The 14,825-nt window shown below is 59.5% G+C and overlaps 1 protein-coding gene across 1 annotated transcript; it reads right to left on the reverse strand.

The window, feature by feature from the left end:
- Positions 1-443: 443 nt before the first annotated feature.
- On the reverse strand, positions 444-9,162 carry PHF24 (PHD finger protein 24). Its single transcript, XM_030968861.1, has 8 exons — positions 8,821-9,162; positions 3,525-3,897; positions 2,268-2,453; positions 1,739-1,817; positions 1,432-1,634; positions 965-1,131; positions 652-753; positions 444-546 (listed from the first exon to the last, which is right to left on the reverse strand). The coding sequence occupies exons 2-8, from the start codon at positions 3,891-3,893 to the stop codon at positions 450-452; spliced, it is 1,203 nt and encodes a 400-aa protein (XP_030824721.1). The 5' UTR covers positions 3,894-3,897; positions 8,821-9,162; the 3' UTR covers positions 444-449.
- Between the last annotated feature and the right edge of the window lie 5,663 nt (positions 9,163-14,825).

Below are 14,825 nucleotides of genomic sequence, written 5' to 3' on the forward strand. Positions count from 1 at the left end.
CTGTGGGAGGCTGGGGAGACACGGGTGCTCTGGGAATGCTGTCACCCCACAAGTACCCAGGGCAGCCCCTGCTCTGTCTGCGGGTCCCTGGGTGCTGTGGGGACAGGGATCATGGGGGCAGCATGTTCCCTGCCCCTTCTGCCCCATGGTGACCCCGGGCACAGGACCCTAGCCCACCGCGGTCCCTGCAGAGCACAGGGAACAGTGGGGACACGCCCTGCCCCGCCCTGCTTCCCCCCTCCAATCAGAGACCCGAGAGCCGCTCCCGCTCCCCCAGCCAATCAGAGCCCGGCGCCCATCCTCTTCACAGCCAATCCAAGGGGGAGGCGGGGCATAGGGCAGCACGGCCTCTTCCCCGCCAGCCAATGGGCGCCTGGCTGTGCCCGCGGGGGGGGCGGGGCAGGTCCCCATGGCGGGCGTGGCACCGCGCCCTCGAGGCGCGGCCGGCTCTAGGCGAGGGGCTGCAGGTGCAGGGCGGCGCTGTTGGGGCGCGCGGCCAGGATGTAGGCGACGTTCTCCCGCAGGAATCCGGGCCAGTCGATGCTCCTGCGGGCACATGTGGGCTCACTGGACACCCTGGCAACACTGCTCCGCCAGGGTCTCCCCCCACAATGGGGGTGTCCGCCATCCCCCTAACCATCCCTGCCTCACCTGGTCTCCTCCTGCTTTGTGGCTGGCAGGATCTTCTCCGGGCTCTTGCCGTTCCTGCTGCTGGCGGGGCTGCCCTCTGATATGGGCCCCACATGGCTGATGCTGTGGCAGGGAGGAAGATTTCTTCATCCCCGCTCCTTGCACCCCAAATAATGGTGGGGGAAAAGGGTGCACAGGGCTGAGGGGCCATGGAGGGGGAGGTGGCAGGAAGCAAGGCAACCATTCATGTGCTGAGCCCCTTTGGTAGGTGTTGGGACTGTGTTGGGAGTCCTGGCTGGGATATCACCCCTACAACAGGTGGGCATCCCCTCACCTGACATTGCAGGACAGCATCTCCTTCTGGTGCTTGCGGAACCAGCTGTGCCGGGCCTGGCGGCACTCAGCCTCCCCGATAAAGCCATCGTTGTCCTGGTCCAGGGCCAGGAAGGCTGTCCGTGCCCGTTCCCGCTCCTTGGGTGTCAGCAGCCGCAGAAGGGCATTCTAGGGGGGGTCAGAGAAGCGAAGGTGCAGCACTTATCCTGTGAGAACCTCCCTCCTTATATTCCCAAAGCTGTAGGGGTCTCCACCCTGAGTGCCATGGCCATGGGAGTCAGCCCCAGGTGCCACAGGCAGGGGTGTCAGCTGTAGGAGCCAGCTTTGGGTGCCATGACCATGGGTGCTGTGGCTGTGGATGCTGGACCCAGGTGCCACTGCCACAGCTGCTGTCCATGGTAGCCAGCCCTGGGTGCTGTGACCATGTGTGACAGCCATGGGAGCAAGCCCTGGGTGCCACAACCGTACCTGCGGCCGTATTTTCTGCAGCAGCTGGATGGACTCGTGGGAGAGGAAGTCCTGCCACTCAATGTGCCCCTTCTTGTCAGGGTCCAGGGCGTTGAACTGCAGGGCTGCCTGCTCCTCCTGTGCCTCGGGCATGGTCCGCTCAAACTGCTGCTTGTGCACTTGGTGTTTGTAGTGCAGGAAGTCATCCAGGGTCAGGCAGCTCTCTGCAGGGGACAGATTGTCTGTGCTGTGCCCAGGAAGGAGGGGGGACCCACCTCCCCAGCTGCTTCCCACAGCCATCTGGGACCCACCGCATGGACGTACACACCTGGAATGATCTTGCAGTTCTTTAGGGTCTCCATCAGGCTGTACATCTCCTCCTCTGTCAGCAACAGATTGAGGTTGTCCTGGGGTGGGGGGCAGAGAGGAGCCATGAGGAAAAGACATAGGGTGAAGGAGCACAGCTTGGTATGGCAGCACCAGGATCCCTTGAAGGTGACACCCAGAGAGATGTACTCTGTCACCCAAGGGAGCTGAAGTGGGATGGCTCCACGCCCCTGGGCTTTGGCCATTCCAGCTCTGCTACAGCATCTCACAGTGCCCACAGTGTCACATCCTGCACCAAAGTTCTGAGGAGCTGGCTGCAGAGGTGGAGAGGTGGCAAAGGGCCACCGTCCCCTTCATCTGGTGACCCCATCAGGGCCAAGGTGGGTGGTGGGAACTGGAGAGCAGCACGTCCCCCATTGCCCCAGAGCAGGCTGTGAGGTGGGACCCTGGTTGTGTCCATGTGGGGCACAGTTCCCTGGGGAGCACCCACCACCAGCAGCAGCCTGGGGTCCCCCAGTCCAGACACTCACGCAGTAGTAGCAGCTCCAGCCGGTCTCGGTGTGCGCGGTCTCTGTCACCTCCACGGCGCTGTCCTTCTGCAGGTACCCCATGCGGCGCAGGCAGCCGTCGTGGTACACCCGGTGGCAGATGCGGCAGGGGAAGAGGCTCTCGGCTGTCCACACCTCGCAGATCTCACACATCTCGTCATTCAGGATCTGGGGAGGGATGGGCACAAGCTCAGCAGAGCAGTGTGGGCAGGGGCTTGGCTTCTCCATCTGGGCGGTGCTTTGCAGGTGGAGGTGGATGCTGAGGGGGGAAGATGGGAATGTGTGGGGCTGGCATAGGGAAGAGGTCATTGTAACAACCTCTGGCTGCTCAAGTTAGAGAAGGGTGGGTGTGTTTGTGGGGAAGAATGGTGGGTGGATGGGTCTGGCTATAGGGTTGGTGGGGCTGTGGAGTCGTAGGCTCTCTGCAGCGTGTTACATGTGGGTGGCTGGACTGTAGGGTTGTACATTAGCTGGTCTTTAGGGTTGTAATTATTGATGGATAAGCTGTAAGGTTTTCCACACATTTCCATTTCCACTTCCAAACAGATATTAACCTGTGTAATTATTATCTAGATCTAGGTACCCTGTGTAATTTAGGCTCAGGGTGTGGTTGGACACTGGAATAGGGCAGTGGTCACAGCACCAATCCTGGACCATACTCTCAGGCACATGGTGTGATTTATGGGGTGTCCTGTGCATGACCAGGAGTTGACTTCATGATCCTTGTGGGTCCCTTTCAGCTCAGGATATTCAATGTGTTTATGGTGCTGTATAACGGGGTAGGTGGGCTGGGGTATAGGCATGTTGTGTGGGTGGCTGTATGTGTAGGATGGGTGGGTTGTAGGATTGGGTGGACAAGCTGTTGGGCTGTAGTTAGGCAGGGATGTAGGGGCTGCAGGTATGGAGGGATGGCTTCAGTTGCAAGCTGGTTGACTGTAGGTGGACAAACATGTAGATCAAATTGTTTTCTCTTCCCCAGACCTAGAACTGCCTGTGGCCAGCAGTGGCTTCTCCTTTTCAAGACACCCCAGGGTGCCTCCAGGGCACATCTGAACAGTTGCACCCCCCTCCCAGTGTGGCACCTCCACCTGCCCAGCCTGGCTACTGGCACTCTACCCCTCTGAGCCGCCCCGCAGGGCTTTGTGAGATTGTCACTGCCTGGCAGACACTCAGATGCTTGTCCACCTCCAGCCCTGTCCCCATCCCTCCCACACTGACTCTGTGGTTCCATCAGCTCACCTGCTCCCTCTGCTCCAGGCTGATGTCCGGGGGCTCATCATCGTGGAGCTCCCTCTTGGGCCGGATGAAGGCCGGTGGCGTGAACCTGTTGGCCCGGTCGAACTCCTCTGGCTCCACGCCCCGGCCATCTCGCAGCCGCTCCCAGGCCGCCTTGGCGGCGCTGCTCTCCTCCGGCTGGGAAGGCCCGGCCACCGCTTCCTCCTCTCCCTCTTGCACCTCCTGCTCCAGCGTCCCCTGGCGTGCAGTCCCCGCCTCCGTCCGACGCCGTGTCGATGGCTGCTCCCGCAGCCCGTCCTTGAAGGCTGACACGGCCAAGCTGACCTTCTGCACCCTCTCCACCGTCTGCCTCCTGGACATCAGCACCCCCATGGCTCTGCGGTGGGAAGGAAGGTGCTATGTCCCTGACCCCCATAAGGGTGTCTGGTGGTTTTCCCCCAGATGCATGAGGAGCAGCTCAGGGCAGGGAGAAGTGGGGTCTTTGTGACAAATTGACACTGGGATCATGGTGGTGGCCGTGGGGAGATGGATTCCTGGTCATGGAGGGTCTGAGTGGGTGGGAGAGTGGGACAGAAGGCAGTGAGATGGTTTGGGGGTGCCTCCCCACCTTGCTCTATAGACTCCAGCTTGACAAGAAACACATCCAGGCCTTTTCCATGCCAGCTCAGTAAAACCCAGAGGGACTAGGATCAGCTGTAACCCTTCTCCTAGCATGCATCTCCTTTCTGCCTTAAAGACAATATCTGTGGCCAGTCAAGGGTGAAAGACATCCTCCTTGCAGCTCTGCCCAAGACTAGGTCATGGCAGCTCTGGTGCTGACCCCTCACCTTCCTTAAATTCCTCTTCACTCAGCTGCCTTTTCTTGCACTCACATGTTTGTGTGTGCGCTGCTGCTGTGATCACTGGACATCCTGCATCCTGCAAGGAGGCATTTGGGGAGGCTGGGCAAGCCGTAGGAGGACTGTGAGGGTGCAAGAGGGAAGGGGAGCAATGTATGGGACAGGGGCACAAGGGACCCAAGAAGGATGTTTGGCTTCAGTGCCAGGGGAAGATCACCTTAGGATAAAGTGGGGAGGCCAACAGCAGCAGCAATAACAAGTTGGACACTGTCTCAGTGGGTGTGAGCTGAAGCTGAGGAGAAGCAGAATTTGGCTTCCGGCATTGTGAGGCGCAGCATCACCTCACATGGGTCCAAGGGCTTCCCTCGTGCCATGCTGGGGTTGCACCATGGAAGATGCTGCCCTGGGAGCAGTGGTGGAATCACCATCTCTGGAAGCGTTTATAAACCATGTAGGCACTTAGGGATGTGGTTTAGTGGTGGCCTTGGCAGTGTTGGGTTAATGGTTGGAGCCGATGATCTTAGAGGTCTTTTCCAGCCTTAATTATTCTCTAATTCTATGCTGCAGCAAAGAGGCACTTCCAGCTGGTGCCCAGGGACCGGGAGGCAGAGCAGGGAGATTGGAGCAGCAATCTCCCTCCCCGCCAGCCTCGGCAGGGAAGTCCCCAGGTAGCGGGATAATTAGCAGCACGCGTGCACACCGCCGGGATCTCGCTGCCTGCGGGAGGACTCGACACCGCGGGCACTGCTGTGGCAGGGAGCCTGGTCAGGGTAATTACAGGTACCCCGCAGCAGCAGGGCCGAGCGGAGCGGAGCAGAGCATGCTGGCAGGCGGCAAACACCACTGCGTGCACACGCATGTGATTCCCCAGCCTCTCCCCACCGCCGCGGGACCATCTGCCTGCAGATTCCCACGCGCTGAGCCGGGGATGCAACACGTGTGGTGTGGGCCCCGTCCTGCGCGTGGGGGTCCCAGCAGCGGGCGCGGGTGCGGGCTGGGGTATTTGCACCTGTTGGCCGCAGTGCCTGGCTTGGAGCTGGTGCCTGGCCTTCTTCAGCTCCCGGGGCTTTGCAAGGGTGGGAGCGGGGCAGAGCTGGAGGCACGTGTCCGAGCCACAGCAACATCTCTGCGGCTGTGCCAGTGGGAAGGAAAACACCTGGGTGTTTCTACCTCCTCGCTGCGCCACCACCCTCTGCCTGGCTGGCTCAGGATCACGTCTGCCGTGGTCAGGATCAGCTCTGCTGCTGGGCAGCATTGCAGCTCTGCCTGCGAGCGAGAGAGTCGGAGAAGTCACAGGGAAATCCCCCCAAGATCTGCCTTTGTAGGTCCCTGCAGCACCGAATGTTGAGCAGATCCAGGCCTATTCCTGCCCAAGGTTTGGGTAGAAGTGGGGAGGAGAGGGTCCAGAGGGGCTAGGCTCACAGAGAAGAGTGAAAAGAGGTCTGTGGCCCACAGCAGACCAGTCTCCCTGGTACCCACACCGATGTTCCTCATCTCAGCATGCTGGCAGCTTCTCCCCATGATGCTGCTGAGCCCTGGGTGCCCGAACCCCAGCCACCCTGCAGTGCAATAGAAGGGTGGCTGGTGTGTGGACTTGCTGTATTTCCCCCCAAATCTGGCTATCATGTGTGTTCACAGTCACCCACCTGCACTGCGCTGCTGCTGCTGCAAGATCCCAGTCCACCTCCCTGTTTCCTGTCGTCTCCCAAGCCTACCCTGAGTGCCTTCTGCCACTGCCTACTGTGTGCCTGGAGCCTGGACAGTGTCACTTCTGTCACGACTTGTGTCAATTCTCAGCTCTGCTTGCCTCCCTGTCCCTGCTAGTGCTGCACAGCTGGACCCTGCCTGCACGTCCAGGGCTGAATGGCTTCACCCTGAACTCAGTCTCCAGACTCCACTGCCTTTCCACAGGCCCCATTGCTCCCCAGATACCCCAAACTTGCTCTGCACTGTCCTGACCCCTTTTTGCCCGTGCCCCATGCCCTGCCTGACCTGGCTTTGTGGGGTGGGACTTCACCTTCACATAGAACCTGGGATGACGTGGGGCCCTGCCAGACTTTGGGAGTCCCCCTTCTCCTGGGGAGGGAGGACCAGGGGCAGTCTTGCCTCATAGCAGCCCAGAAACCTGAGCAGCCCCTGCGTCCCCACATGTCCTTGGGGGTAGATGTCTCCAATGCTATTTGTGTCCATCCCCCGAGGCAAACAGAACCACCACCTGTCTCATGGTGACCTAAGAGGTACAGGGGCCTCGACCTTGCTGCCAGGCTGCACCGTGGGGCTATTTTTAGGTCGCCCCCACAGAGGAGCTAAATCTGGGCACAGGCGGGAGCTGCCTGCAAACACCCGGCTCCACCGAGCCCTGCCAGCACCGGGGGCTGTCACAGTGGGTGGTGGGAAACTTCCCAACGCCTTCTCTTCCCTTGCCCCCAGACCCCTGCACCCCTGCCCTGATCCTTGGGTGACACCCATTCCCCTCAGTCTTCTCTTTTGGATCTGCTCCTTACTGCTTCATTCCTGCAGCAAAACACTGAGCCAGAAAGCACTTCATCCTCTTAGTGCCCATGGACACATCTTTCCCAGCTTCATGCTCCTCTCTGCATGGGGGAAACTGAGGCATGGAAGCAAGGCTGGTGCAGCTGGAGTGAGAATTAAGCCTGTGTTAGGTGCGAATGGGGAGAGAGCTGGTGGCTAGCACGGAGGCACCCCGGGAGAAGGAAACAGGGCAGAGCGTCCAGATGCAAACAGAGCCAGCGGTGCCTGCATGGCTGCAAAATCTCCGTCCCATGGCAGAGCACACGTGGCTTGTGCTGGGGTTAGGGGGTGCCAGGTTAGTGGTGGGTGGTGGCGGCGGGTGACACACGGGTGGGGGTGACACACGGGTGGGGGTGACACACGGGTGGGCGTGCGCGGCGCAGCTGGGGCGGTGTGGCGGCTGGGAGCGCAGCAGGGATGCAGCACAGGGGGGCTGTGTTTGTTAGGGCTGGATGTGTCACAGGGGGGATGAGGTGCGAGGGGTGGATGTGCTGCTTCGGGGTGAACGTGCCACGGCATGGCTGGCAGTGCGGGGCGGGTGTTACGGCCCACGGAGGGTGTTGCTGTGGGCATGGGGTGGGGGGTGGCTTTGGGTGCAGGGGTGTTGCAGCAGCTGTGGGAGTGGGGTGGTGTCTGTGGCAGCTGGGGGGTGTGGGATGGGTGCTTCTCGGGGGCTGTGCGTGCAGGGTGAGCTGTTGTGGTGTGCAGTGGTGGCCTGGGGAGATGGGGGTGTGGGGCCACAGGTCTGTAGCCACAGGTCTGACTGTTACCTGCCCCACAGTGTGTCCTCAGTGAAAGGCCCTCCCAGCAAATGAAGGGTCAGTGGGTGCTTGGGCTGGTGCACCCTTAAACAGGCACCCACTCCCAGGGGGATGCATCAGGAGTGTGCGTGGACCAGAACCCCCTCATGTGCCAGGAGCTGGCTCCCCGATCTGGGGGAAAGGATGTGCCTGGTCCCCACAGGCTGCCAGGGGGCCAGGCCTCCTCCCTGCCCTCCCCAGGCTGCTGGGTCTTTTGCCCTGCAGTGCTGTGCCTTACTTAGAGCAGCATTAGAGAACCTGGGGGCATTGGGGTGGGGTATCAACACGGAGGAGAACCCTGGGACCTCAGAGCCCCTGGCAGCCTGGTCCCAGGTCTCGGTCCAAAGGGCATGAAGCAGGGCTGGGAGGAGCTGTCACAGCTCTACCATGGCTCTTGCACATCTCTGCACACCCTGCCAATTGCTGCCTGCCTGGGGTGAGGGGGACGAGGCTGCGAAGGCAGCAGGCTCTGCTTAGGGGACATCGCATTCCACCTCCTTGAGCTGGCTGCAGATGGCCACGGAGGTCTGGCAGCATCCTCTTGTCCCCTCTCCCGGACAGACAGCACATGCCAGAACTGTGGCACTGCTGGGACTGCTGCTGCGAGATGATCTATTTGCCATGGGGCAGAGAGGTCTGTGGCTGATGGTCCCTCCCACCCTCTGCAGGGCTGTGGGAGTCCAGTGGGGATGACGGGTGGGGGGTGGGTGCTGTGTCCCAGTCCTGGGGACACCAAGCCAGTGGCTGTTCTCCCTGCCGGATCAGGTTGCCCATCCTGCCGCGCTATGACAGATTTTATAGGTGTGTCGCACTCTTTCATCTCCCAGAGGGGGATGAAAATGCCGTGACAGCAGAGTCCCTTCCTCTGCAGCAGACACAGCTCCTGCCCAGCTCTACACTTCTCCTTCTCTTCTCCCTCCCCAGTACCCACATGAGGACCCTGATGCCTGGGCAGGACCCTCTCACCCCATCCTCATCCCCACTCCCAGGCATCCCATCCCAGGAGCTCTAGTCTCAGGATCCCGGGGGCAGTGGGGGAACCCACTGAAGGGCGACACAATGCGTGGACAGCCTGTGCTACGCACCCAGCAATGCACCTATAATGCAAAAATAAAAAACCCCACTTACCAAGATCGGGGTCGCTCTGGGAACAGGAGCCCTAGACAGCAGTCCACACGATGTCCATCGCCGCTGCCTCTGGCCACGAGCCCCTCTGCGCCCGCGGGTGCTCACCGCATGCCGTGCCCCGCGTGCAAATCCCTGTCAGGGGATGGATGGATGGATGGATGGAGGGATGGAGGGATGGAGCGGCAAGGGTGGTACCCGGGAAGCCAGAGCCCTGCACTTGCTGCCGGAGGATGCAGGAGGCAGCGCGATGCTGGGAGCGGATGCCTGTGTCTATCTCTCACACACACACACACACACACACACACACACACACACACACACAGTCAGAGGAAGCAGGGAGCTTGTGACTGGGGCTGAGCAGATGCAGCCTGGTTTGCTGTCCCTGTACCAATTGCTGCCCGAGCTGTGTTAAAAAGCTCTCCGAGAAACGGAGATTTTTTTTAACCGGGCTGACGTGTGCTGGAAGATACCAATAAAAGCTTTCCCTGCATCTCCTTTGGCCCCCTGGGTTGAACCGCCTTTCTCAGAAAAAACCTCAAGGATTACAGAGGTGGGACTGCCTCCAAGGATGAGCAAAGGTCTCATCTGCCCCCGCTGCGGGGTCTTCCCCAGACCAGTGCCTCAGTCACAGGCTACCTGCACCTGCTTTAACCCAATGTCTGCTGGTCAGTGCTGCAGGCAGGCTGTCCTTCTCACACTATGGTGCAGTAAGGGCACAGTGGCTGCTGGCTATGTGCAGCCCTGTGTGCCCAGTTCAATGCAAAACTCGGGATTTTTGTTTTTCTGGTCCCCAGGACTTGTTATATCACCTGGGTGGACACCACAGAGCTGCAGCAGGGCTGGGAGCTCACAGGGGGTTGGAAGGGGGTGGTGGGGCAGGGGAGAGGATGCTGATGGGGAGAAAAAGGCACAGCTCTAGTGCAGCACCTCTGAAGGCAGAGTATCCAGTCCACATGCATCCCCAGCTGCCCCACATCAGCTTGGTGGGGATGGTCACTCAGCCCCCTTACACCTTACTGGAAGGGGGTGCCACTGGTAAGGGGCTGCACTTTCCCCTTCAGGAACAGGCAGGTCTAAATGGGGATGATTTAGGGTGAAACAGACTCGGAGTCCTCCTAGGAGCAGCTTCCATCCAGGCTTGAGATGCATGCTGAAGGTGAGAGCAGAGGGGTCTGGGCAGTGGGGATGCTGCAGGGCTGCCCTGCTCCTTGGCCAGGCTGGGCACAGCAGGTGCTGTTCTGACTGGGACATGGGGAAGCTCTGCTCAGCCCCACTGCACTGTTTGTTTCCCAGGGTACTGCCTGGGGGGAACCCCTCATCCCTCCCTGGCATCCCAGCCCTGCCAGCCCCTGTGCCCTCCACTGGGCAGGTCCTGTCAGGCTCCAGATCTGCCAGCCCCACAGAACAGTGGATGTGTGAACAGCAGCGAGGAGCAGGGGAGAGGTAGGGATGTCACCTTTCCCATACAGAGCATGGGGACCATGGACTGGGAGACCTGGCATTAAGAACCATTTGATGACTGAAGCTTCCTGGCTTCCAGAAGATGGGAAGCACCATCCCTGGGGTCTTCTACACCCCAAAAAATACTGTGGTGGATGCAGTATGCAACACCCCTGGAGTGCTCTGCATGCCCAGGTGCAGGTCACTGGGACAGGGCAGCCCTGGGGGGACCAGGTTCCACATGCTTGTGCCACACGCTGGTGCCAGAATGGTTCTTGACCCTTGGCTGCTATTACACGCCCTGTGCCAGCCCTCTACAGACTTATGGGCACTGACACTGACCCCACAATACCCATAATGTCATTATGGACCCTTCCCATGGCTCACCTGGGAGTCAGCTGAGACCATTTGCAGCTCATGTCACCTGCAAACAGACCCAGAGGCTGGGAAAGGCAGCATCTGTGTGCTGTGCTGCGATCTGAGCCAGTCCATGGCTCTCTTTCCCATGGCTGGGGATGCACAGAGCCCGGCTGGAGACAGGATTTATCTGTTTTCTGCTTGTGGCTGTCAGGTCCTGTCTTGCTTCACTCCATAAGCTGCAGGAGCCTTAATGCAGCCTCTGGGTGCCTTGCCCTGGCCCAAGGTTTCTCTCTGTGCTTCATCCTTCCTCAGGAATGCTTTCCTTTATGGTGAATCACATTTTTCATTATTTATCCCGGGGAGCATGGTGGAAAGGTGTTGGGATGGCCGTGAGTGGAGAAAGTGGATGCCAGCTATAAGGGAGGCCAGCGAGAAACATCACAGACGAACCCTGGCCCCAGAGGACAGGAGAGGAGTGTGCGGGCAGGCTGTAAAAGCTTTTAGTGCCTCTGTGGGGAGGGCACTCCCGGGGCCGAGTGCAGTGGTTCCTGGAAAAGCAGAGGCAAAGTGGAGCTCCAGCCCCGCTCCTGCTCTAGCTGCCAAAGGCCATGGGGATCCCGCTGCAGGCAGGTGCGCTGCCCCCCAAAATGAAAGCTACAGCCCAGATCCGCTTCTGCAAGGACGCCCTGTGCCAGATTAAGGATCGTCTCGCACCCTTTGGGGAGGAGGAGGACACCGTCCCTTGTCCTCTCCGAAAAGCCACGGCGTGGTTGGCTGCTCGCTGGAGCGGCACAACAGGCAACAGGCTGGGGAAGCTCCTGACAGGGAGCCGGCAGCGCCGGTCTGCCGGAGGAGGGCTGCAGGGGCGGAGGTGAGAGCTGAGCTGCAGCGGCAATGTGCATTTTCGTCAGCTCCTCTCCCCGCTCCGAAATCTCGCATGACGCCCGCGTTTAGGTCACTGGCTGCTGCGGCGTGTGGGCTCGCCATCTGCGGCGGCTCGGAGCGCCGAGCGCTGCCCCGCCGCCCGCCCGGGCCCCGGGCCCGCAGCTGCCCCAGCCCTCGGGGGGACACGGGCCGGGGGTCCGCCCTGCCATGGGGAGGGAGGGATGGATGGAGGGATGGAGGGAATGATGAGGTCCCCAAGTTTTGGCAGGAGCGGCAGCCGCGGCGCGCCTGCGCGAGCCGGCGTTCCTGCCAGCCAGCGGGGGGTGATGGAGAAGAGAACTTGTCAAAATAGCGAGATATCTTTTTTCAGGAGATTGCAAGTTTGGCTGATGGAGATAATAGTGTTGATGCGCTGCAGGGAGGGTTCGGAGAGGCATCGACTCCCCTCATGGCAGCTGTTTCAGGAGGGAAGGATGATACCAAAATCAGCGTGAAATTGGATAAAAACTGGCTGCCTGAAGGGCTGCCGTGTCAGAATGCAGGCAGAGAATGGCAGAGCATCGCCCATCACCTGGATAAACGGTGCAAGAGCAACCTGTGAGCAAGGCAGACCATGCCTGGCTCCCTGCACAGCCTGTGCCCCCCATGTATGTAGGGTCCATGCCGGGAAAGGAGCTCAGGATCTTACCCATGGAGCTGGTCCCAGTTGCAGACATGATCCTGCTCTCCACTGGTAACCAAACAGGAAACCTGCTGGCGCTGGCTGCAGACAGCGCCTCTCAAGGCCGCCTGCTGATGACTATCCTTTGTGTCCTCTGAGAGTTGTCCATCCCTGCCCCTGGACATTCACACAGGCTCATTGATGGCCATCCATCACTCTCCTCGTCATCAGTCAGGGGCTGTGCAGGAGGCTGATGGCTGTCAGCTGTCATGTTCTCACATCAAGGCCAGATCACTGACACTGCCTTTCGCTCCATGCACTGATGCAGCTGTCCTCGGTGGTGCCACACCCTGACAGCTCAGCCATGATCCCCACAGCCTCCAGCTCCCTGCAGCTCAAACCCGAGGGTGGAGGGGAGCTGTAGCCCTGTGCCACCTACCCTGGAGGTTTAAAACTGCTTCCCTTGGGGAGCTTGATCCTGGAGAATCCTAGGCTGCTCTGATATGTTCCCTCGCCCCGTCCTGTCCCCACCAATGTCCCCCCTTGCCAGGTCTGAGTGTGTGAGGCTGCAGTGCCATTGCCACTCCAAATTGGCGATGGGGTGGTGACTGCTCCATGGCTCCTGCTCCCTGCATTCATCCTGCTGTGTTTTTTGGGATGGTGATGGGGACAGGAATCATCCTGGCTTTTCCCCTCCCTCAGTAGCCAGAGTGCCCTAAGCAGGAGCTGCCAGATGGTGCCCAACATGGGTGCAGTCCATCCTTTGGCCCCCATCAGCAGCGATGCAGTAGCAAACCCAAAGTAGGTTAAGACACCATGGATGCTGGCTATGTGCCTCGTGGCTGTGGCTCTGAGCTTTTGTGCTCTGAGCTTTTCCCTCCCATCCCAGAATGCAGAGATCTTGCTGGACATCATCACTGAGCAGCCCTGTTTACAGGGCTGGGTGCAAGGGCTGGTTTTGCTGTGCCTCCCCCTAGTCCCCCCAACATCTTTTGTGGTACTCAAAAATCCCCCAACACAAAAGCCTGGGGTAGAACCTGTCTATTGTCAGTCACACAGGAGCAGGGAGGGAGAGTTTGCAATCGGGGTTTGTCTGGATTCACAGCAGAATTCCAGCTGTGGCATGGCCAGGCACCACTTTGTGTGGATAGGAGGAACAGCCACAGATTTAATCTGAGGTCCCACCCCAGCCTGATCCAACAACCTCTCCTGGAGCATGAGCACAGTGTGCTTCCCAGGGCAGTTTTAGCTCCTTCCAGGGCCCTGACCTGGTACAGAGTTCAGTGCTGCTTCCTTCTCATCCTCACATGTGTCTGCTGCCATTCCTACCTCACTGCCACATCTCCACATCTGCTGGGCTGAGGCACAGATGCTGATGCATGTCCAGATCTGCTGGACATGCATCTCTGAGCAGGCAATGCACCCTACCAGCTTCTCCAGCTGCTGGAAGGAGATCCAGCCCATCCATCCTTTCACTTGTCCACTTCCACAGCTACATGCTACTCTCTGCTCCATGCTATAGTCCTGCAGTCAGAGTTTGGCTGTTCCCTTATCCTACAGGACCAGGCTCTGAGGAGCCTTGGGAAGAGCGTGAGGTGCTCAGTACCCTGTTCCCTTGTGTAGTTATTTGCCCACATTGCTCCTTCATAAGCTGCCTTCATCCCCACAGCATGGGAGAAAAGCTGATGGAGACAACTGTTTGGACCTGGGGAGGGAGTAGAGAGAAAATACGTGGTCTGACAATGTCTGAGTGCTAAAATGCCCCATGAAAAGCTGGGGGGAAAGTTCAGGGGTGAGGGAAACAGGAGGAGGAAGGCAGCAGTCCATCTTGCCCAGAGGACATACTCCAGGACTTGGATCTGTAGGGAGGTGTTCCCCAAGCTTGTACTTATCCTGGGATGCCCTTCCTTGGAGTGGCAGGTCCCTGCAGAGCAGCTGGGGCAGGGAGTCATGGGTCTTTCGATCCTGTTCCTGCAGCTGGAGGCTTGCCAAGCATGGCCCTGATGAGATGAGGGTGCTCCTGCTGGACAGATAATAGCTGAGCAATTTAGAGCTCTCTCATCTAGGAGTACTCTTGCAGGCATCAGCTAAATGACCCTCTTCACAGGACCACTCCAGCCAGCTCCCAGACACTGGGCATCCCTCACAGCTTCTCCCCTCTGCTCCACCTGTAAGTCCCAGAAAATGTGAGTCTGACCCCACAAGTCTCCAGGGACCCTCCTTTCCTAAGCAGAGACATAGGTGTAGTCAAATAGTGGAGACTGGTGCAGGGATTTGTCCCCCAGGACACTGATGGGCTCTGGAGAGCAGGATGGCCCCCGGGAATGGGGAGGAGGATCGAGACTGTGTTGATGGGGGGAGTGCTGGGTTTGGACTGTGGAGGGGTGCAGGGTGTGGGTTTGTAACTCCACAGCACCTTGCAGGACATGCACAAGCCCCACAGCAATGCCAGCCCTTCCTGCTGCCCGGCCTGGCTGTCACCCTGCAGCATCAGCCGTCCCCACATCCTCCATCTCTGCCACGGACCGGTGCAGCATCCTCACAGAGGAGCTTTCAAGTGGAACGGAAATGCCTAATGAAGGCCGACTTCATTAACCAGGGCTGTCAGGGGGATGATTGCTGCCTTCCTGAGCCACTCTGTGAGCAATGAAGCTGTGTC

Source organism: Camarhynchus parvulus, chromosome Z, assembly GCF_901933205.1.
Source record: "Camarhynchus parvulus chromosome Z, STF_HiC, whole genome shotgun sequence".
In the NCBI taxonomy this organism is placed as follows: domain Eukaryota; kingdom Metazoa; phylum Chordata; class Aves; order Passeriformes; family Thraupidae; genus Camarhynchus; species Camarhynchus parvulus.

What these genes read in the sequence shown, in the direction of transcription:
- PHF24 (XM_030968861.1), bottom strand. Translation starts at nt 3,893, where the DNA reads ATGGGGGTGCTGATGTCCAGGAGGCAGACGGTGGAGAGGGTGCAGAAG. An exon ending in TGCAGAAAATACGGCCGCAG is followed by an intron (nt 1,132 to 1,431) that starts GTACGGTTGTGG and finishes GACCCCCCCTAG; the next exon opens with AATGCCCTTCTGCGGCTGCT. An exon ending in ACAAAGCAGGAGGAGACCAG is followed by an intron (nt 547 to 651) that starts GTGAGGCAGGGA and finishes ATGTGCCCGCAG; the next exon opens with GAGCATCGACTGGCCCGGAT.